This window comes from Marmota marmota, unplaced genomic scaffold (assembly GCF_001458135.2).
Source record: "Marmota marmota marmota unplaced genomic scaffold, marMar, whole genome shotgun sequence".
Taxonomy (NCBI): Eukaryota; Metazoa; Chordata; class Mammalia; order Rodentia; family Sciuridae; genus Marmota; species Marmota marmota.
Genome location: NW_026000082.1, coordinates 36,841,107 through 36,861,325, shown reverse-complemented (window position 1 = coordinate 36,861,325; position 20,219 = coordinate 36,841,107). Strand labels below are relative to the sequence as shown.

The 20,219-nt window shown below is 57.4% G+C and overlaps 2 protein-coding genes across 8 annotated transcripts in view; one reads left to right on the top strand and one right to left on the bottom strand.

Annotated features, from left to right (window-relative positions):
* Window positions 1-16,108, top strand: part of Grhl3 (grainyhead like transcription factor 3) — a 33,412-nt gene extending 17,304 nt beyond the window's left edge. For both annotated transcript variants that reach the window (XM_048816086.1, XM_015485512.2), the window contains 12 exons: window positions 112-185; window positions 604-757; window positions 885-996; window positions 2,058-2,152; window positions 3,900-4,058; window positions 4,597-4,672; window positions 4,786-4,919; window positions 6,539-6,573; window positions 7,809-7,897; window positions 8,635-8,720; window positions 11,797-11,861; window positions 15,228-16,108. In XM_048816086.1, the coding sequence (XP_048672043.1) occupies window positions 112-185; window positions 604-757; window positions 885-996; window positions 2,058-2,152; window positions 3,900-4,058; window positions 4,597-4,672; window positions 4,786-4,919; window positions 6,539-6,573; window positions 7,809-7,897; window positions 8,635-8,720; window positions 11,797-11,861; window positions 15,228-15,342 (1,194 nt within the window). In that variant the 3' untranslated portion in view covers window positions 15,343-16,108. The remainder of the gene's footprint in view (window positions 1-111; window positions 186-603; window positions 758-884; window positions 997-2,057; window positions 2,153-3,899; window positions 4,059-4,596; window positions 4,673-4,785; window positions 4,920-6,538; window positions 6,574-7,808; window positions 7,898-8,634; window positions 8,721-11,796; window positions 11,862-15,227) is intronic.
* Window positions 16,109-19,389: 3,281 nt separating this feature from the next.
* The window catches only part of Stpg1 (sperm tail PG-rich repeat containing 1), a 40,924-nt gene continuing 40,094 nt past the window's right edge, over window positions 19,390-20,219 (bottom strand). For 3 of the 6 annotated variants that reach the window (XM_048816083.1, XM_048816084.1, XM_048816085.1), the window contains one exon: window positions 19,390-20,032. Coding sequence is in view for 1 of the 6 variants with exons in the window: in XM_048816082.1 (XP_048672039.1) it covers window positions 19,975-20,032 (58 nt within the window). In the remaining 5 variants the exon portion in view is untranslated. The remainder of the gene's footprint in view (window positions 20,033-20,219) is intronic. The other 3 variants (XM_048816082.1, XM_015485511.2, XM_048816081.1) reach the window with 1 other exon arrangement.

The following is a 20,219-nucleotide window of genomic DNA, read 5'->3' as shown; positions in this document are numbered from 1 at the left end:
TTTCCAAGTTGCCCACTGCACAGTCTGTACAGCTGTATGCGCGACCCTGGGCTGAGGCTCCGGAAACCTGCACATGGTCACTTACTATATCGGGATTATGTCTCTCTGCAGTCGCTGCTCTTCCCAGATATCCTGAAAGCATCCCCGGAACCCCCGTGTGCAGAGGACTATCCTAGCCTCAAGAGGTAATGTGGCCCCTCTGGATCCTTGACCAGGGGGACAGGGGCTTGGCGGGGGGCAGGGGCTGCAGACAGCTTTACATGGTCCCCAGCACATAATCAGTGAATGGGAAAGGGGGGAAGTGCAGTAAAAGGAAAGAGAATGATCTCCTCGTCCTGTCCTGGGCTGCGTGCGGTGCGGCGGGGAGCCTGGTGCTCGGCAGCGCAGGCTCTGGTCTCCCTGCACTTGCACCTCTCCAGCTTCTCTGGTGTTCATCAGGACCGTGGCTCAACTAGCCCTTTACATAGAACCCAAAATGCAGAGACTGAGGCCCAGGGAAGTAAAGTGACTTGGAAGGTCACAGGGAGAGTCCATGAGAGCCTCGGCTTGCTGCCAGGGAGACCCCTGCTGGCCTGGCCTCACTGTCCCCTCCTCCCCTTGCAGTGACTTTGAGTACACCCTGGGCTCCCCCAAAGCCATCCACATCAAGTCCGGCGAGTCGCCCATGGCCTACCTCAACAAGGGCCAGTTCTACCCTGTCACCCTGCGGACCCCAGCAGGTGGCACAGGCCTGGCCCTGTCGTCCAACAAAGTCAAGGTGCGTTGGCTTGAAGCAGCCGGGGAGGGGGTGGCATGGGGCCAGCCGGGGCCCGGGGAGAGGCGGGTTGATCCTGGGAAGGGACCAGGCGCCCCGGGCTGCAGTGACACTGCTGCCATGCCCCCAGAGCGTGGTGATGGTCGTCTTCGACAATGAGAAGGTGCCCGTGGAGCAGCTGCGGTTCTGGAAGCACTGGCACTCCCGGCAGCCCACCGCCAAGCAGCGCGTCATCGACGTGGGTGAGCGCCCGCCGCCCTGGGCCAGCCTCCCCCCAGGCCTCCTCCTGCTGTGCCCCCCCAGCCCCTGTGACCCGTCTCCAGGCAGACCAGGTGGGGGCATGGGAACCTGCATCTGCTGACATGAAGCCGTGGCCTCTTTTCCAGGGTGCTTTGGGATAAACAGGGTCTGGGGACTCCGCAGGGTCCCAGAGATAGGCCCTGAGATGCTGGCCTGTTTGTCCCCTACGGTGTGTCTAGGTGACATAGCACACACCATGCAGGGCTGGCAGTGGTGGTAGACAGCTGAGGCACAGTACTGGTGGTTCTTGTTTGGGGTGAGATCCTCAGACTCTGTCAGCAGGTGACAGCCACCCTGTGTGTGCCACCTGCCCCGAAATAGGGGGAGGCATAGCTCCCCTTCCTGCCTGCAGGTCTGTCTCCACCCGCCCTCCCCCCAGCCTCGGCCAGCTCCCCTGCATGCCTGTGGTGCTGATCTCTGCCTGGTACTGTGTAGCCTGCAGAACTTGATACAAATGGGGCACAGTTTAGCGACTTATCCAAGAGGCTGGGTGGCAGGGGAATTGGGAGCATGGGTCACAGAGCCAGACAGATCTGAGCTTTGCCTTTTATTAGCTGTGTGACCTTCGCCAAGTAGCCAAACCACTCTGAGCTCCATTTTCCTCATGTATAAACTGAATATGCCCAGTGGAGTTGTGAGGATTACCCGAGGGCCTGCCAAGTCTAGGTGTTCAAGAAATGGTTGTTGCCAGTATTACTACGGTCACGACCGCTGTTACTACCGTTGTTACTGCTATCACTACCATATCACCTGTCACTTCTCCTGGGAGACCTCCTACTTACTAACCCCCATGGAAAGGACAACCTCCACCAGGCGACAGGGGCTATGGGGTTCCCTCTGGGCTCTGGCAGATCTGTCCCCCAGGCTAGACTTGCCCTCCAGTCTGTAACCCGGGCCCAGTGTTCCTCCTTCCTCCCGGACTGAGGCCCGGCTCCTGCTCGCCCCTGCCTTGTGCCCCACGTCCCTTCCCTCCTGACGCTCCTCCCGGCTCCTGTGGTTTCAGCTGACTGCAAAGAGAACTTCAACACTGTGCAGCACATCGAGGAGGTGGCCTACAACGCCCTGTCCTTCATGTGGAATGTCACCGAGGAGGCCAAGGTCAGTGGGGGTAGGGTGGGGGTGGCCAGGGCTGCCTAGAATCCCCCTCCTGGGGGAGAAGCTTGCCTGCACCTCGGACTGGGGCATGTGCTCTGAGGCGGCTCCCACGTTGAGGCAGGATCCAGAGTGCCCAGGAGCTGGGACCCCAGGCCGCAGGCGGGGTCTGCCCAGTCCTGCCTCCTGCCAGCCGGGCAACTTTGCCTCTCCGGGCCTCGGCAGGTCTTAGTGAGGGCCGGGCGAGGCAGGTGAGGGGTGGAACCCAGATGGGAAGCCTGAGCTTGTGCGAGGTCACACAGCGAGCCAGCTTGCAGGGACACGCTTGGAAGTCTGGGAGCTGAGGGCTCAACTCCTGGTTGGCTCTCTGCTCTCAGTTGGGAAGATGGGAAGGATGATCCTCTGCCCAGGAGAGGTGAGGGTCTCCCCAGCCGCAGAGGTCCCGCCAGCCTCGGCGTGGAGTCCAGCTGCCAGCCTCCGTGTGCTTGTGGGCCTGTCTGCGTTGCTTCTGCCCGGGGAGCTGCGAGGAGGCAGGGGCACTACTCTGGTCAACCTCTTGCTGGAGTAGGCTGGCCTTGCCCACCAGGGCTGGGTCATCTCAAAGGTTTCTGGCCCTGGTGGGCTGGGAGCTAAGCAGGGACAGACAGAGGTGAAGGAGCTCCAAGGCACAGAGGGAGGCCCGAGGCAGGGATTATTATTATTCAAACAGCCAGGGGCTGGAGGAGGAGCTGGGGCCTCCAGTTCAGGAGGGGGGAAAGTTTCGTGGGAAGGGAGCGGTGGGTTTCGGTGGGGACTTTCTCACAGCCTCTAGGGCCCCAGGCTTGGGTCTTTCTCAGGTGTGAGCCGGAGCTGGGTGGGGGCCGCATTAGGCCTGAGCTGGCTGAGGGGGAGGTATGTCCGGCATGTGCCTGAGGGCCTGGCCCCCACAGAGGGACAAAGGAGGTCTGCTTCAGCACCCCACCTAAACCCCCCGACTCAGGTCAGGGGCATTTCCAAGGACAATGTCCCAAAGAACAGGGACCAGCCTGGGATGGGGTGTGGCCTTGAGCTCCTAGAAAGGTTAGACAGTCACCAGCCACAGTCAGCCGGGGCTCACCCTGCTGAGACCACCCCAGGCTGCCCTCAGCAGGGCATAGCCTTAGCCACACAAGAAAGGTTTAACGTGGACACTGAGGCTCAGGGAGGTCACAGGATCTGTCAAAGCCCCAAGGCTCATGAGTGGCAGGTCCAGCTTCCCACCACAGATCTGGTGGCTCATTTTTCCTGATTCCCTGGGGGAGTGTAGGGAGCTTCTGTCCCTCAGACTCCACAGCTATAAGGTGCAGGTGACAGGGGCCCAGGTTAGTGGGTGGGGTATGTGTAGAGGGAACCTTTTGCTGGAGGGTCCAGCAATGGCTGGAGCTGCCCGTTAGGTGAGGGGGCTGTGTCTCACCCGCTGTGTCCCTGGGCCTGCAGAAAAGTGGTGTCCTGTCTCTCAGTTGCAGAAAGATGAGGTTCTTAGATTTCAGTCTCTAAAGGACCGTTGATGTGGGCTGTCCTTGTCGGGCTAGTGGGAGCACCCGCCCAGTGGCGAGGGGCCTGGGCCTTGAATCTGTCTGCAGACCCCACCTCACCACCTGAGGTCTGTGTTGCTTTGGGAAGGTTGCGCTGCCTATCTGAGCATCAGTTTCCCATCCCTGGCACACAGAAGCCCCAACCGACAGGGCCGGAGACCTGTGCAGGCCACTGACCCGGCTCCCCATTCTGTCCCCAGATTTTCATTGGCGTCAACTGCCTGAGCACAGACTTTTCCTCGCAGAAGGGGGTGAAGGGTGTCCCCTTGAACTTGCAAATTGACACCTATGACTGTGGCTCGGGCACTGAGCGCCTGGTGCACCGCGCAGTCTGCCAGATCAAGATCTTCTGCGACAAGGTGGGTGGTGGGCCACCCTCGCTGGGTCCTGGGAGGGACGAGGCCCCACCAGGCAGCCCCCTGGCTTCTCTAGGTGTGTCTGTTGCCCTGTCTCCTCCCTGATGTCCTCTGATGTCCTGCCGGTGTCTGTTCCCATGCGTCCTCCTGTCTCTGCAGCAGTGTCCCCTCTCACTGCGGCCTCTGTAAACCTTACTCCATGTCTTCGTTCCTCTGTGTCTTTCTCGTGTTTCTCATCTCCGACTCTCTCCATTCCTGGGTCCTCTCTCCTCCCCTCCCCCACGCTGTTTAAAGCCCTCTCTCCCTCCCTTTGCTGGGGCTCTCTCAGTGTCCTCCTTCCCGCCCTTTCCCCCTCTCACTGCCTGTGCTGACCCCGGGCAGGCAGGACCAGGCTGGGCCAGATGCTGGTACCTTCTCATTTTCTGGTGTCACTGTGGGGACCAAAAGCTGGGCCTCTATTTAAGATGCAAAATGTGAAGCAGCAGCTGTGACAGGGCCAGCCCCTCCAAGGCCCTTGGTGACCCCCTTTCCCCCACCCCAGGGAGCTGAGAGGAAGATGCGAGATGATGAGCGGAAGCAGTTCCGCAGGAAGGTCAAGTGCCCGGACTCCAGCAGTGGTCAGTGGGGATGAACCAGGGGCTGGCTGGGCTGTGCGGGGTGAAGAGGAGAAGGAGGCCAGAGGGGGACCTTCATGGAGGGACCTCAGGCCCACGGCTTCCTTTCCCATCAGGCATCAAGGGCTGCCTGCTATCGGGCTTCAGGGGCAACGAGACCACCTACCTGCGGCCTGAGGCCGACCTGGAGACCCCACCGGTGCTGTTCATCCCCAACGTCCACTTCTCCAGCCTGCAGCGCTCTGCAGGGGTGAGGGCAGGGTCCTGGTTGGGAAGGGGGTGCCAAGAGGAGCCTGGTCCCTTGTTGGGGCCTGCCTTAGCCAGGCCAGTAGACAGCAGCCAGCCACTCACCAGTACTGGCCAATCTAGATGTTTCTAGGTCCTGATATTAAATAATCAGTCTTCATTTATTGAGTCCTAGGGGATTAAAAACAAAATGACACGTGTCCCTGTCAGTGACCTATTCCATCCGAGAGTAGAATGTTGGTGAGGAAATGGACTTTGGTGTTCATCAGAACGTTCATGCCTGGGACTCCAGGGAGGTCTCTGATATCTAAGCCCTAGGTCCCAGTACGGCCACACTGAAGCTGGCTGCGTGGTGACAGTGCAGCATCCCTCTGTATGCAGCAGGCTCTGTGTTACGTGCACACATTACTCACCTGCCTTTACTGCAACCCTGTCGAGTCCATGCCCTGACCTAGGAGCTGTGGACCCCAAATGGAGGCACAGGGAAGTTGAGAAACCTCCCCAAATCACACAGCTAGAAAGTGGCAGAAGCCTGATTCCGGGATCCGTGCCCTTGACTACTAGCTGCTCCACCTGTCAAGCCAGGGGAGCCACCTCTGAGCACCTGGAGGGAGCACGTTATCCGGCTCCCGACCCAGCTGTCCTTGAGGGAAACTGTTCACCCCCTTTCTCAGACAGGGCATAGAATGAGTCAGTAGTGGAATCAAGGCCCTCCAGCCTGTCCCCAGGTCTGGTTCGCAACAAGCACTCCGACAGCTTCCCTCCGTGGAGGGCACGGCTCCCCGGTTTCTGTGGGAGTGTCTGCAGAAACGGCCGTGGTGGCCAAGGTGGGTTTGGTGTATTGACTTAGGACAAGGAGGAAGACCTTGGAGCTGAAAAGAGCTGCCAGCACCGATGTGGCCCTGGCACACTGAAAGCTGTTCTGCACCCCTGTCCTCCCTGCTCTGCCCTGGTAGCAGAACCGAGGCCTCCATGGCCCAGGTGGCTGCCTCGACTGTTCTCTCTCAATTCCTCTGGCCAACCAGCCCCACGCAGGGAGATGACCACTAGGGATTAATGTCGACAGCTAATCCATGGGGAAGAGGGAGGGACCTGCCCCTGCACACATGAGCCTGGGTGGCCCAGGGAAACACCAAGCAGAGACCCTGAGCCGCCCGAGCCTGCCCCGTGCTGGCTGTGCAACCCCAGGGGCTCTGCCCTCTGGAGCCTGGGTCTCACAGGACTTCAAAGGGTGATGGCCACCGGACAGCACAATAGGAGTAGCAGTGCCACAGTGGCACACACAGGGTGCCTCTTCCCCCCACCATGCCCCAGCTTCCCCTGCCCAGTTCCCAGCCGGGGCTCCCAGCCCCTGGGCGTTCTGTCTGGGGTGGGCACATTGATCGGCCTACCATTGCTTTCCCACCACCCTGTGTCTGTAGGTCCCCGACTCAGCAGCTTGGGCTAGGTGACTCCTTCAGATGGGGATTCAGCCCCCTTAGGGGACCCATGTGAACAGAGCCCTGGAAACTCGTTGAAACACCACCCTCCCCACAGACAGTTTTCCTGCTGAAAAGCCTCGAGGGCTGAGGCTCCTCTCATTTTCCTGCTTGTGATCGAAATGTCTCTTTCTCCTCATTGCAGGCGGTCACCTCAGCAGGACACGGCAGCTCCAACAGGTATGGAAGAAGCAGCCAGGGCTCCCTGTCCCCTTTCACTGGCCCGGCCAGGGCTCCCTGTCCCCTCACACTGCCCCGGCCAGGGCCTGGGGCCAGAAGAAGGGACTGTAAAACTCGGTCCCAGTCCCCAAGCTCGACGCACTCTCCCTTCTCACTGAAACTGCCTGGTTTTTATAGGTTTGTTTTATATGAAAAGTTGGCGAATCTCTGGCGAAGACACCTGCTTGTAAAAGGGAAAGAAAAGGCTGGGGGTGGGGGTACAGATTCGGAAAGCACGGAGGGCTTGTGCGGGAGGATATGGCCCTGTCCCTGTCCCACCCTCTCCCTCAGCACACCCCAGAGGCCACAGCACACTGTCTTTCCCTGTCAGCCACAGCGTTTGTGCCTTCATGCAAACCTGAGCCTCCCTAAGTCCTAGCCCACAGATCGTCAAAGGAGGGGGACAGCCGTGGGGGAGGCAGGCAGGGAGGGCACAGAACCTTCTGAAACAGCCAAGTGCTTCATGCAGATCACATGTTATCACCAGGCCCCTCCCCGCACCCAGACCCACTGTCCACACGCTGCTTTCGCCCAGTCCCCGCCCTCAAGCATTCCCACTAGGGCTATTGCTGTCCTGTGCAGACAGTGGAACCGAGGCCAGGAGGGGAGGGGCGAGCTGGTGGTCCCTCGACGTCCAGTAGCAGAGGCAGGACGGGAACCCCATCTGTCCTGCTCCGAAACCCACAGTCCTCCTCCTCCCACAGCCTCAGCCCAGCCTGATTCTTTCCAAGGGACCAAGGCTGATGACGGCCATCGTCCCCTCTGACTGCGGCCTGCACGGCACATGGGGGGAGAGCAGTGTGCACTGTCTCTGTGGGCAGCTTCCTGCGGGGCTGTTACTTTTTTTTTTTTTTAATGTTTTTTTAATTGTAGTTGGACACGATACCTTTATTTTATTTAGTTATTTTTATGTGTTGCTGAGGGTCGGACCCAGCACCTCACACATGCTGGGCGAGCCCTCTACCGCTGAGCCACAACCCAGCCCCTGTTATTTGTACTTTCTCGTCACCTCGCGTTATAGATGGGGTCACCCTGAGCTAAGGAACTCGCCCCAGGGCCCAGAGCCCCTGTGAGGGAGCTAGACTGGAACCCAAGCTGCGCAGCTCCACGCCTGCTTTGCACCCCCGTCCTGCGGCCTTCCCCACGTTAGGGACCCTGGAGCCCAGCAGGTGCTCACCACCCTCCCATCCCCACAGGCTGCCCCTGAAGCGCACCTGCTCGCCCTTTGCGGAGGAGTTTGAGCCTCTCCCCTCCAAGCAAGCCAAGGAAGATGACCTTCAGAGAGGTAGCCCACCGCCCTTTGTGTCCCAGCGCCCACCAGGCCCCACCCACAAGGCCTCCTGAGGAGGGCAGGGGTCTCTACACCTTGGAGCTGGACTTGGGCCAAGGCTTGTGGGGGCAGGGGGTCCCTAGGTGTTGGAGAGATGGCCAGGGCTGCAGGGCATCTGCCCGCTGTCCCCCTGGGTGTCTAGGGCCCCTGCTCTTTTTTCATGCTGGAGGGTTCCCACACTTTCTCCAAGGGGTGGGGGCTGGGTGGTTTCCATTTCTGCTTTTCTAGCTTTGCCACTCTAAATCTGGGACACCTGTGTGTGGTGGGAGGTGAGGCTGGCCCAGGCCTCTGGGGGCTATGGCTGACCACCAGGAAGAAACTCCCAGCAGCTGAGACCCATGGATTCCCATACCCTTGACCTGAGCTGAGCAATGCACTTAGTGCTTCTAAACGTCGTCAGTCATTCCCACAGCTCTGAAGTTGGGGAAGGGCCCCCATTTTGCTGACCAATAAAGTAAGGCTCAGTGATGTTAAAATCACTTCTTCAAGGTCACCAGAGCAGGCATTCAAATGGGGCCAAAATCAGGGCCCTCTAAGTCTGTGTGTTTCCGGGCTGTGTTTCCTCAGCCCCCGCAGTGGAAATTGACCTTAATGTTAAAGTAATATTTCCAAGACCCCCACCTCTAAGGGCCCCCAGGCTTGCTGCCCTGTTGCCCTTGTCACAGCTCTGAGAGCCACCCTCTGTTTTTCAGTGTTGTTATACGTACGGAGGGAGACCGAGGAGGTGTTCGACGCCCTCATGTTGAAGACCCCGGACCTGCAGGGGCTGAGGAATGCGGTAAGACGCTGGGGGTCCGCACCCGGGCCAGAGCCTGGTGGGCCCCAAGCCCACCCTGTCCCAGGAGGCCCACTTCGCGCAGGCAGTCTCTGGGAAGGGATGGCTGAGAACCTGGGCTTTCTGGTGGCCTACCGTCCCACCCGGCGGGGGGCCTGCGGGCCCTGCTGTCGGGGTGTTCGTGATGTTATCTCCCAGCCAGAACCCTGGCTCCACCCTGGGAGTTGCACACACCATAAATCCTCCTTAATCTGATGGCTGCTGTCTGACAGGACAGGGCTTTTGTTGGTTTTGCAAACCTGTTTCTGTTTTAATGGGAATGAAACCCAAAAGGCCAGGCCCAGAGACACTCTTTTTTTCCTCTCCCAGGGGGCCTCATTCCTCCTGCTTGTGGTTGGCTGGAGAGCTGGCTGAGGTGGCCAAGGGTGGGACCTGGGCAAGGAGACCTCCCCAGCCCCCACCGCCAGAGAGCAGGCCACAGCCTGGCCCTGAGCAAGACCGAGGGCCAGCTCCCTGCCCAGCCCAGAGCCCAGGCTCCTCCAGGGCAGCCGTGTCTGGAGGCTGAGCCCCCAGAAAAGCCAGAGGCCTCCGGCTGGAGGGGAAAAATGAATTAAATTGTCACTTTGGCTCCCTCCTGTGAGAGCCCCCGGTGCCAGGCACCGTGTGGGCAGGCTGCACCAGCCGCCCCTGGCATCCTCTAACCAGTGGGAAGCCGTACTGGAAGCACCTTCTCAGGTCCCGTGAGCAAGCAGCTCCAGAGGTCAGGGGACTTGCCAGGGTGGCCTGGCGGGAGCACCAGGGCTACCCTCTAGTCCAAGCATCTCCATTCCGCTGTCCTGTTCTACGTATTGCCGGCCTGCTCCATCATACCCAGGAAGTTGGGCTCACAAAAGGCCATTAATGACACTCCAGTGTAGACTCCTAATCCGTGTTTGCATGGTATCTTAAAGGGCCAGCTTCCCATCTGGAGCTTGAGCTCTCTTTCCAACAGCTCCTCTGAGGGCGTCCACTCTGGACCTGGATACCTCGGAGGATGGGGAGCTCACTACCCTTTGAGGCAGCTCATGCTATCTTTGTGCAAGTTCTTCAACTTACGTTTAGAAAGTTTAGAGTTCTTCTTTAGAGTCTCCCTGGTAGCTTCTGGCTGTATCACCATTAAAACAAATGGTTTAAGGGCTTTTCTGGTGTGGAAGGGTGGCTGTCAGAGTAACAGGGAGCCGGGCGCAGCTGTAATCCCAGCGGCTCAGGAGGCTGAGGCAGGAGGATTGCAAGTTCAAAGCCAGCCTCAGCAAAAGTGAGGATGCGTCTGTCTCTAAATAAAATACAAAGTAGGACCAGGAATGTGGCTCAGTGGCTGTCCCTGAGTTCAATCCCTGGTACCAAAAAAAAAAAAAAAAAAAAAAGAGTAACTGAGGATCTGAGTGTGGTGGTGTACTCCTGTAATTATAGAGGAGCCTGAGACAGGAAGAGTCCAAGTTCAAGGCCAGCCTGGGCAATTAGAAAGATCCTATCTCAAAATAAAAAAAATTAAAAAGGGCTGGGGTTATAGCTCCGTGGTAGAGTGCCCCTGGGTTCAATCCCCAGGACTGTCCCCCAAAGAGGAAGAGTAGTGAAGAGCTGAGCCCAGGCCATCTTCCTAAAATGCCCCGAGGGGCCGAGCTCCCCCTGGTCCTGACCTGAGCCATGCTGCTCAAGGCGGCCAGTTCCTCTGAACACAGGCGCCTCCCTGAGTGCATGGGACGGGCACCGGCTGCTCCTTTACGTGAATGTCGTGGGCGGACGCCCTCGTGGACACCTTTTACTGCACATTACTTCCTCACTTTACAAATGAGGAAACTGAGGCTCAGGGAAGTAAGGCAGCTAGTCAACATTCTGAACGCCGGGAGGCAGCTGGGACCGGACTGGATCTGTTTGCCAAGAGGAGACCTTGGGAGCTCTAGGGAGACGTGGTGGCGAGGGCTGCAGGAGCTCCACAGGCCTTGGAGCGCAGCTTCCTGTCTGGAGAGCAAGCAGCGACACTAGGGATGTGGCGGGGCCAGCTGACCTGGTTCCAGGCCTCCGGGCCGTGCCTGGCTGCCTGTCTGGGGGCTCACAGGCACACCCCCAGCTGAGCTCACAGTTCCTGCCCAGAGTGGGGAAGTTTCGGGTTTCCCCCCTCAGCACGGCAAGGCGCACCCCACCTCCCTCCTTCTAAAGCGGGGCTGTGGCCACTTACGCAGGCGTTGCTGGGTGCGGGGAGCCGTCCTCAGTGTCTTACCTGGATTGACTCAATTCTTCCAGCCATCCTCCGAGGTACACTCTCTACTGTCCCCGTGAGCAGTTTGCACAGGGCCACTGTTTAGTCAGCTTTCCCGCTGCTGTGACCCAAGGATCTGTGAAGAGCCATTAGAGGATGAAAAGCCAGTTTCAGGGGTCTCATTCATAGAAGGCTGGCTCCATTCCTCAGGGCTCGAGGTGGAGCAGAACAGAAGCTGGGAATGTGATGGCAGGAAGCAGATAGACTCTGCTCATCTCCCAAAATACACACCCCCAAAGCCCACCCCAGGGACCACCTCCTCCAGCCACACCCAGCCAGCCTTGTCACCACTCTGTGAATCCCATCAGGGGATCAATTCACTGATTGGATTGAGGCTCTTGTAACCCATCATCTCACCTCTAAGCCTTCTTGCATTGTCTCACACATGACCTTTTGGGGGACCCTCACATCCAAACCATAACAGCCACCCAGCGGGAGAATGGTGGCACCCTGAACATTGGACCATCCATGTGTCTGGCTCTAGGCAGGAGGTAAGGGCAACGGGAGATGCTCATTAGGAAGGCTCATCCTACGATGATAAGTTTAAAGTGATACAAAACCACCTATGTGAATACGAAATTGTCCGTACACGTGGGAAGCGTAGGCCAAGGTGTGAACGGTGTTCATCTCTGGGAATCAGGACGATGAATGCTTTTAATTTTCTTCATATTTTCCATACATACATAAAATTTACATTCAGCATGTGAAAAACAATGGTGTTTAGAAGACTTGTGTAAACCTGGGTTGGGCAGCAGGCGTGAATCCCCTACCTTTCTCTTCCAGATCTCTGAGAAGTACGGGTTCCCTGAAGAGAACATTTACAAAGTCTACAAGAAATGCAAGCGGGGGTGAGTGCCCACTTCGGCCCCCACGCTGGCTGCTCAGTGTGAGGAGACTTCATACCTGGCCTCTGTGGAGAGGCTGGGGGATGGGGGACAATCAGAGGGAGACCAGTGGCCTGGTCACTAGTGGGAGGGAGGGGATGGGGAGGAGGAGGGTCTTCGTACATGACTCCTGGGGTGTAGGGGGAGGTACAGAATTATACATCAGAAGACCCAAGTTCAAATCCCAAGGCCACTGAATGACCAAGATATTTGATTATGGTAATAATGATTTCAGTGGCCACCAGTCACTGGGCTACCTCCTGTGTGTCATTGTGGGCTGAGCATATTTTATTTAACCCTCACAGCTACACTAGGAGTGCGACAGACAGGGAAACTGAGGCTCAGAGGTGATGAGCAATGTTCAGGGCAGTGGACATTCAGCCGGGGAATGGAGGCCCAGAGGGAGGACGGCCTAGCACAGTTGCTGCAGATAGCCGGGGCAGGACAGCGCGGCTGGCCCTGATCCTGCAGAGGGAGCTGTGACTGGGAGCTGTGTGGAGGGTGCCCAGCCAGGGATGCTCCCTGGGCCCCCTCCACCTCACCTCCAGGCTGGACTAGGTAGAAGGAGAGCAGCTCTGGCCCCCAAGGAGGGGGCTGGGCAGAGCCTGTGCACCCACCAGAGGCTCCTGGGGATCACAGTGCCCTTTGTCCAGCAGACCCCTTGGTTGCCAGAAGGTTCTGGACTCCTAGGCTTCAGTCGCCTGGTCAGAGCTGGGGAGCTGGGCCTCTGCCACCCTTCCTGACCAAGTCACTCCACCAGCCCAGCAGGGGCAGTGAGGAATTGTCACGGCTTTATTTCCAACCCAGAGGACTCAGGAGCAGGGCCCTCTGCCCACAGCTCAGGCCTGACCCCGCTGCCTGGGCAGTTTGACTTCAGGGGCTCTTCTGAGTAGCCCTGGGTGGCGCTGCCCTGTGGCTGCTGTCTGTGGGTGTTCCTTTTCAAGATCATGCAGAGAGGCCTCCTCTAAGCAGGCCCAGCCTCCCACGAAGGCTGCGGTTGGGGGAAGGTCTCCGTCCCTGGCCCTGGGAAGGCACCCGTTTGGTTTGGGTTGTAGAAGTGACCTGCGGGCTTTTGCACGTGTGTTTTTATTTTCCCCCAAGTTTCGGTTTCAAACTGAGGCTCACACGCTCTCTGGAGCCGAATCTACTTCGTGGCTCAGTTTTGCCCAGACAAGCCCAGCCTCAGGTCCCCCAGGGCCACTCCCACGTCCCCTGCTCCAGCCCCACCTGTGCTGGGCTCCCCCACACGTCCCACCCTGGGGGCCGCCTGTATAGGAGGGGGAAGGCGGTGGCCACGGGGATGCCCACCCCTGGCTCCACTGGCTGGGTCCTCAGAGGCTTTCCCGTAAGCCCAGGCAACTGTGTCAACCCTAATTATAATCACTTCCGTCGGCAGAGCCCCTTCTTACAGATGGGCACTGGGCTAAATAATGTCCGGGCGTCGTGTGGGCCCTTTGAGCTTGGTGGTATTATCTCTATTTCCACAGATGAGGAAACTGAGGTCCCAGGAAGGTAGTTACAAGATCAACCGCAGGGGATCCCCACTTGCCTAAAGCTGTGCAGGAGCCCCCTCCCCATTTTATCTCTCTTCCTCCGTGTCCCTCTGACTGCCAGGTCATGTGCAATAGGGCTGTGGCTGGGCTGCCTGGGGCATCCCTCCGGGGCCCTGCAGAGGCAGCCCACACCCACCCACCAGGCTCTCTGAGATCTCAGCCCTAGGGTGGTCTGAAATATCTAAACGAGAATGTTCCCCAAAACACCTTTGGGGAGAGGAGGCCGGGCACATCTGCGGTCCCCCTTGGGGTCCTTGAGGATGAGAAGTCCTAAGCGGGCTGCTCGCCTCTTGCAAACCCTCGGGAGGCCCAGTGCAGAGGTAGATAGGATCGCTTGCAGCACCGCTGAGCGCCTGAAAGATGAACAGATACACTGCTTTTGCTGGCAGCTGGCCAGGGGTTGAACTTGACCCAGGGCAGAAGGCAGCCGGAAGCTGGGAAGTAACCAGAGGCCCGTACTCAGTGACAGCGGTCCCTGACAAGCCCTGCCACTCAGGACCCACTTGTCATCGTCCTGAGAGGGGAGGGCGTGATCCCTGGTGACGGAAGGCCCCACTGGGTGGAGGGAGTCAGTGTTCAGGTCGCAGGACGGGAGGCACCTACATGGTGCCCGGCACCTGCCAGCACCACTGTGGGAAAGGCCACCCAGCGCCCACCCCCTGGGCAGCCCTCGTCTCCTCTGGCCTGTTCCTAGCCTCCAGCCCCCAGACAAGATCCCTCTGTGAAATGCAGAAACCCCAGGCAGGACCCAAGGAGGGGGATCCTGAAACTCAACACTGGCGCCAGCACCCAGGCTGCACAGGCCAGGCCTCGCCCTGGAAGAAGCAGCCCGGCAGGCTGGTGCTGGCAGGGACAGCTGGACGCAGGCTGTGACCCTCACTGCTGTCCTCACTGCGGTCCCTCTCTTGTGTAGCCCTTGTGAGAGCAGACCGTCCACTCTGCCCTCGGAGGGTCAGCTCACCCCCGAGCTCTCCCCGCACCCAGAGTTTGTTTTCCTCGTATCTGCCACTTCCCAGCCTGGATCTGTGGGGCTCCACCCCTGTGGGAACCGAGGTCTAGATTCGGATCCCAGCTCTGCCGTCACCTAACCGTGTGACCATGGGCAGATCACTGTGTCACTGAACCTCAGCTTCCTCACCTGTGAACTGGAGTAACAGCTGTGGGGCTCCTCCTCCCAGCCTGTGAGATCCTGCACTCCTGGCGGACAGGGTGACGATCCAGTTCATCTCCATGTGGCCCTGGTGTTGGAGGGAGGCACATCCTCAGCAAATGCTGGAGATGATAAGGGCAGATGGACAGGAGGTGACAATTTGGTCTTTGTCAGGCTGGCCAGATCCTTGCCTGGAGAGTTAGTCCTGGGGTTTCAGCTTCAGGGGATAACACCAAGCCAGGGTCTGGGTGGCATCTGCCTCCTGTGTGGCTGGCATACCTGAGTGGCACATCAATCACAGCCTCCTGCTGAACCCAAACTGCCACACCTCCTGACTTGAACTCCCTGTGTGTCCCTGTGGTTACTGGGTGACCAGGGGAACACTGTCTCCCCCAGATCTGCGTGTCACTCCCAGGTACCCATGTGCATGTGCAGCAGGTTGAGCGTGGCAGGTTTGACTCGGCCCCTCTCCTGTAAAGGGGACTGTGATTACCACCCTGCAGGCTGGTGGGCAGGACCCCAAGGCAGTTTGTGAGGTGCCTGAAATGTGGCTGTCCTCTGTGTCCCTCAGAGGGACAGGATGCAGGCCCCTGGCATGTTCCAACCACGCCGCCTCCTCTCTTCCAGGATCTTGGTCAACATGGATGACAACATCATCCAGCACTACAGCAACCATGTGGCCTTCCTGCTGGACATGGGGGAGCTGGACGGCAAGATTCAGATCATCCTGAAGGAGCTGTAGGGCCCATGCCCCCAAACCCCAGACCCGGGAAGTGGCCCGTGCCACACCCAGCCTCTCTGTATGCCTCAGTGCTGTTACTTGAATGTGCTCCTTGAGGGAAGTGGCCCCCAAGTCACAGACCCCAGCCGTCAAGCCAAGAAGGGACTCCGAGGGTCTGTCGATCCGAACTCCATCCTTGCTTGAATCCTGCCAGTGCCCGCCCACCAGACGCAGTGCCCTGGTCAACACCCTCCCGGCCGGTCCCTCCTCACCGTCCCCTGCCGGCTGCCTTCAGAGGTGGAGCCCTCCCCCCACAGGCTGCACAGCCAGCTTGACCCTGGCATGGCCCGCCCAACCCTGGCATGGCCTGCTCCAGATTCTTCCGTCAACTTCAGACCAAGGATTTCTCACCCTTTGGTCACTTAACTTGAAAATGCTTGATTTTCAGTGCAAATGACTTTTAAAAGACACTGTAGTGGCAACACCTCTTCCTCACTGACTTCTCAAGGCGAGATGTCAATAACAGAGCTCTGGAACAAAGTGACCGCTGTCAACACTACCACCTTGCCATCGCTGCTGTACACATTTCTTATTATAAGTTTCACTTATGTTATATATATAAATATATTGTATGTATATATGCAACGTTTTATATTTTTCATGGATACGTTTTTATCATTTCAAAAAATGTGTATTTCACATTTCTTGGACTATTTTTTTTAGCTGTTATTCGATTATGCATTTTGTATACTCATAGTATTTAGTAATAAAAGGCTCCCTATGTATTACCTCACACGCTGCATTCACTCCTTTTTTGAGGGTCTTCCAGCAAAAAGAGGGGCCAGGGCGGATGAGGCCCCTCTCCTCTCCGCAGTGGCTCTGTCCCGGGAGTGCCTTGCCCTGGGCTGCAGGATGGAGGTGAGCATGCAGGTGAGTACAGACGTGCAGCCCCTATGGCCCCACCAGGATGACTGTGACAACCCTAGGATCGTTGACTGAGATAAAGGCCTGGAAGGACCAGAATGGCCATGGCGAGGAACTCCCAGCTGGGGCCAGGGGGCAGAGCCCAGGTCTGGGAGCCACGTGACCTGCTTCTTGTACCATCTCTGCGTCCCCTCCAGGCCATTGCTTTCTCTGGGGCCAGCTCCTACTGGCTCATAAAATGACGGTGCACATCTCTCCCAACAGCATGGCCAGTGACAACATGTTGGTGCACTGAAATCAGCCACGGTGGGGGTTACAGGCCAAGCCCTGTATTGCCCTGGGGAGCAAACCACAAGTCAAGGCTTCCTTCCTTCCTCTCCTCTTCCCTTCCCACCGCTGCATCCAGCCTGTTTCCTTGGAAGGTGCAGGAGGTGGTCTACGCTGGCATCCTGAGAGCCCTAGGGTCATGATGTGGGGGAGGGGATGCATCCCCGAGCACCTCCCTGCCTTCAATCCCACCACCTCTGCTTTTTACATATTAAGATTTGTCTTAAATGTTTGTCTAAACAAAACTCTTTTTAAAGTTTGAAAACCAAGATTCCTGTTAGGACCTTTCAGCTCCACCAGAGTTTATAGTTCCATTCCCAAGGCCCTGCCTAGAGTCAGGGCTGGGACCAGGGTCAAGCAAGTGAGGTACCAGCCTTGGGCATAAAAATTAAGGGGTACCAAAGAGCTCAGTAAAGTAGTTAAGTAAAAGTACAATGCAGCGTCTTTTAAAATTGAGGCAAAAAATATTCACTTTGAATAAAATCTCAAAATGTTAAGGACAGGCTCAGCGTCACGGATCAGGCTTCAACATGGCTCCTGTGGCCCTGCCGGAGGGGCCCTGCAGAACATCCAGGGTTACTCTGCCCCGCCCAGGCCTCACTAGTGCTGTGACATCACTCCAGAGGTCAGAGAAAAGTGATGTGTGAAGGTTAAATGACAGGAGGGCTGCTGGATGTGGTGGCACCCACCCCTAGTCCCAGCTGAAGCAGGAGGGTGGCGAATTGAGGCCAGCCTGGCAACATGGCCCCATCTCAAAAAAAAAAAAAAAAGCAACCACCTGAGTGCTGAGCAGTAACACAGGCTGCAGGCACACAGTAGGTGCTCAGCTTTCCTTCTTCTGAGCTTCCTACCCAGCTCCCCTCCCAGAGCCACTTGGGAACTGGAAGGTGCTGCCTCTCAATCTTGATCACCTGTTGGAATCACCTTGACACTTTTGCCGGCCCTCTTCTCTCCACCCTCTTCTCTCCCCCACTGCCCAGACCCCACCCTGGAGTAACTAAATGAGCTAGTGACCCTGGGTGGGGTCAGATGTCAGTACTTTGTGATGTTCCCCAGGTGACCACAGCATGCGATCAAGAACCTCGGATGGAGAACTACTGCTCTAAAGGGGCGCCACTCCACAGGCCTTGGAGCCTCTGCAGCCCCTGGGTCTGCCCACACTTCTGCGCAGCAGGAATCACCAAGGTCAACAGCACGGGGCTCCCCCAGCAGCTTGTTGGGAATGCAGAATCTCAGGCCCCACCCCAGACGTACCAAACCTGCATTTTAACAAGATCTCCAAGTGATTTGTGCGCACACTGAAATTTGGGAAATACTTTACTAAACTGTTAGTGTGTCCTGACACTAGCTAGGTACGCTGCAGTCACACTCAGAACTTCAGTGAAGACACCAAGTCAGAACTCCGAGGGCTGCAGCCTGCGCATGCTCTCAGCATGGACCCTATGATGGCTCACTCCTTTTCTTTTTTTGCTGGGGGGTGGGGGGGCAGCAATGAAAATCGAACTCATGGGTGCTCTACCAGTGAGCTATATTCCCCAGCCCTTTGATTTTTTGAGACAGGGTCTTGCTAAATTGCTGAGGGTCTTGCTAAGTTGACCAAGCTGGCTTTGAACTTGTGATCCTCCTGCCTGAGTCTCCCAAGTCACTGGGATGACAGGTGTGTGCCACCACGTCCAGCAACAGCTCCCTCTTGAGGTGAGCCTGGTGTCCAGCTGTGGGTAGGAAACCTCAGGGGATGCAGCTGTGAACAGCCTGTGACATCTTAAAAGAGGAGGAGGATCAAGACAGCACCCTGAGCTTAGGGCCTCAGCGCAGTATGTCCCACATAGAATGTGGGTTCTGATTGGCCGACCAGCCCTGCTGTTCTCTCCTCAGGTCTCTTTCTTGGCCCACTTGGAGGGGGTCATTGGAGAGACAGTTCAATTGGCAGAGTCCTCTGAAGGGTGAAGAGGGCTTTGTGGTTTTCCTATACGTTATCACCAGCCCCAAACCCAGCAAATAGCAACCAGTCACCTGCTAAGGTCGAGTACCCAAGGTCAGAGGAAGCTTAAAATCAAGGCCTCAGGATCTGGCCCCAGTGTCAAGAGCCTGGGTCAAACAAAGGATGACTCTGAGTGTCAGCTTTGAAGAATCTTACAGAACTTCTAGCATAAATGTGGACAATCAATGACCCCCAAAAGAGTTTCCTTTAACTCAAATAATTATTTCAAATTGGAATATAGTTGTCCATATCTCATGTTAAAAGATTTACTATAGTAAAGAGTTCCTGGGCTTGCTGGGCATGATGACCCGCACCTATAATTCCAGCACTCTGGAGGCTGAGGCAGGAGGACTGCAAGTTTGAGGCCAGCCTGGGCAACTTAATGAAACCTGTCTCAAAATAAAAATCTAAAAGGTCTGGGGTTGTAGCTCAGTAATGAAGCATTTGTGGGCTCAATCCCTTGTACTAAAAAAAAAAAAAAAAAGGATTTCCCTGAATTTAGTAGAAAATCTTCAGCTCTAGCACCACTTTGCTGGAGCTGAGTGGTGCTGGGTGCCCTGTGAGATGGCGGCAATCTCGCACCAGTCCCCGTGCCCACCTGACCTGCTGCACTCGATGCATGGTCTGCTCAGCCTCTGAAAGTGTCAGAACTTGGAGCCCCCCGAGTCCCACCCCAGCTCTTCCCCTGGAGAAGCTGAGACCCTGGGAAGTGCAGAGGGAAGCACAAGGTGATTCTGACTTTAAACCCCAACCTCCTTGCTCTTCCCACAACCCTCTAGGCTGCCTCTCAGTCATTCCAAGGCCAAGGGGCCCTTGCCGGAGTCTGAAGTTCACCAAAAGGCCGGCTTTAGTGAGAAGCAAGAATTCCGTTTAATTGAAAGTGTTATTCCCTCCTTTCCCTCCCTCTCCTTCACCCACCCCCAAAGGGAGAGCCCATCAGCAGCCAGTTCTAACAGGAAGGCCCAGGGTGCAGCATTCCCGGGAAAACAGCGGCAGCAGAGTGAGAGGCCAGGACCTGTGGGCAGGGCTGGGGCTGGGGGAGGTGCAAGAGAGGGGCTGAGTGGTGGGCTCCACCTTCCTCTTGATGAGGAGAAATTATGCAGGCCAGAAGAGATCTGTTAAAAATGGCGTCCAACTTGGTCAATAAGTCTGTCTCTGTCACCGAAGCAGGAGGTCAGGAGGGGATGGAGCCCAGGCTCAGGCAGGGGCAAGGTCAGGGGGGAGAGATCTGGTGGCACAGGGCACAGTGTGGCCTCCCTGCCCCTGGGAACTGCTCCGTCCAGGGCTCTGGCTTCAGCAAGGGACTGTCACACGTGCTACACAAGCCTGTGAACCACGGGCAGCTCTCCAGGGGGGTGACGAAGAAAAGGGCCGGGGCGGGGCCAGCTTCCAGGTTCTTCCTGAAGGTGCAACATGAAGCCTTAGCTGAGTCGAGGGCCCAGCCAGCACCTTCCTGGTGTCTCTGGGTCTTCCTGGCTTCTGAAATCAAGAAGGAGTCCAGAAGTCAAGGGCGGACAGAGGGGACCAGGCTGGGGCACACTCCACCCCAACCCCTGCTCCACGATGACTGGGGGCTGCTGTCAGGTGGACCGTCTCCTTCCTGGAGGCCCTGCTTCAGGAGGTGAGTCGCCCAGAGCCAGCCTGGGGAGTGCCTGGGGAAGACGGG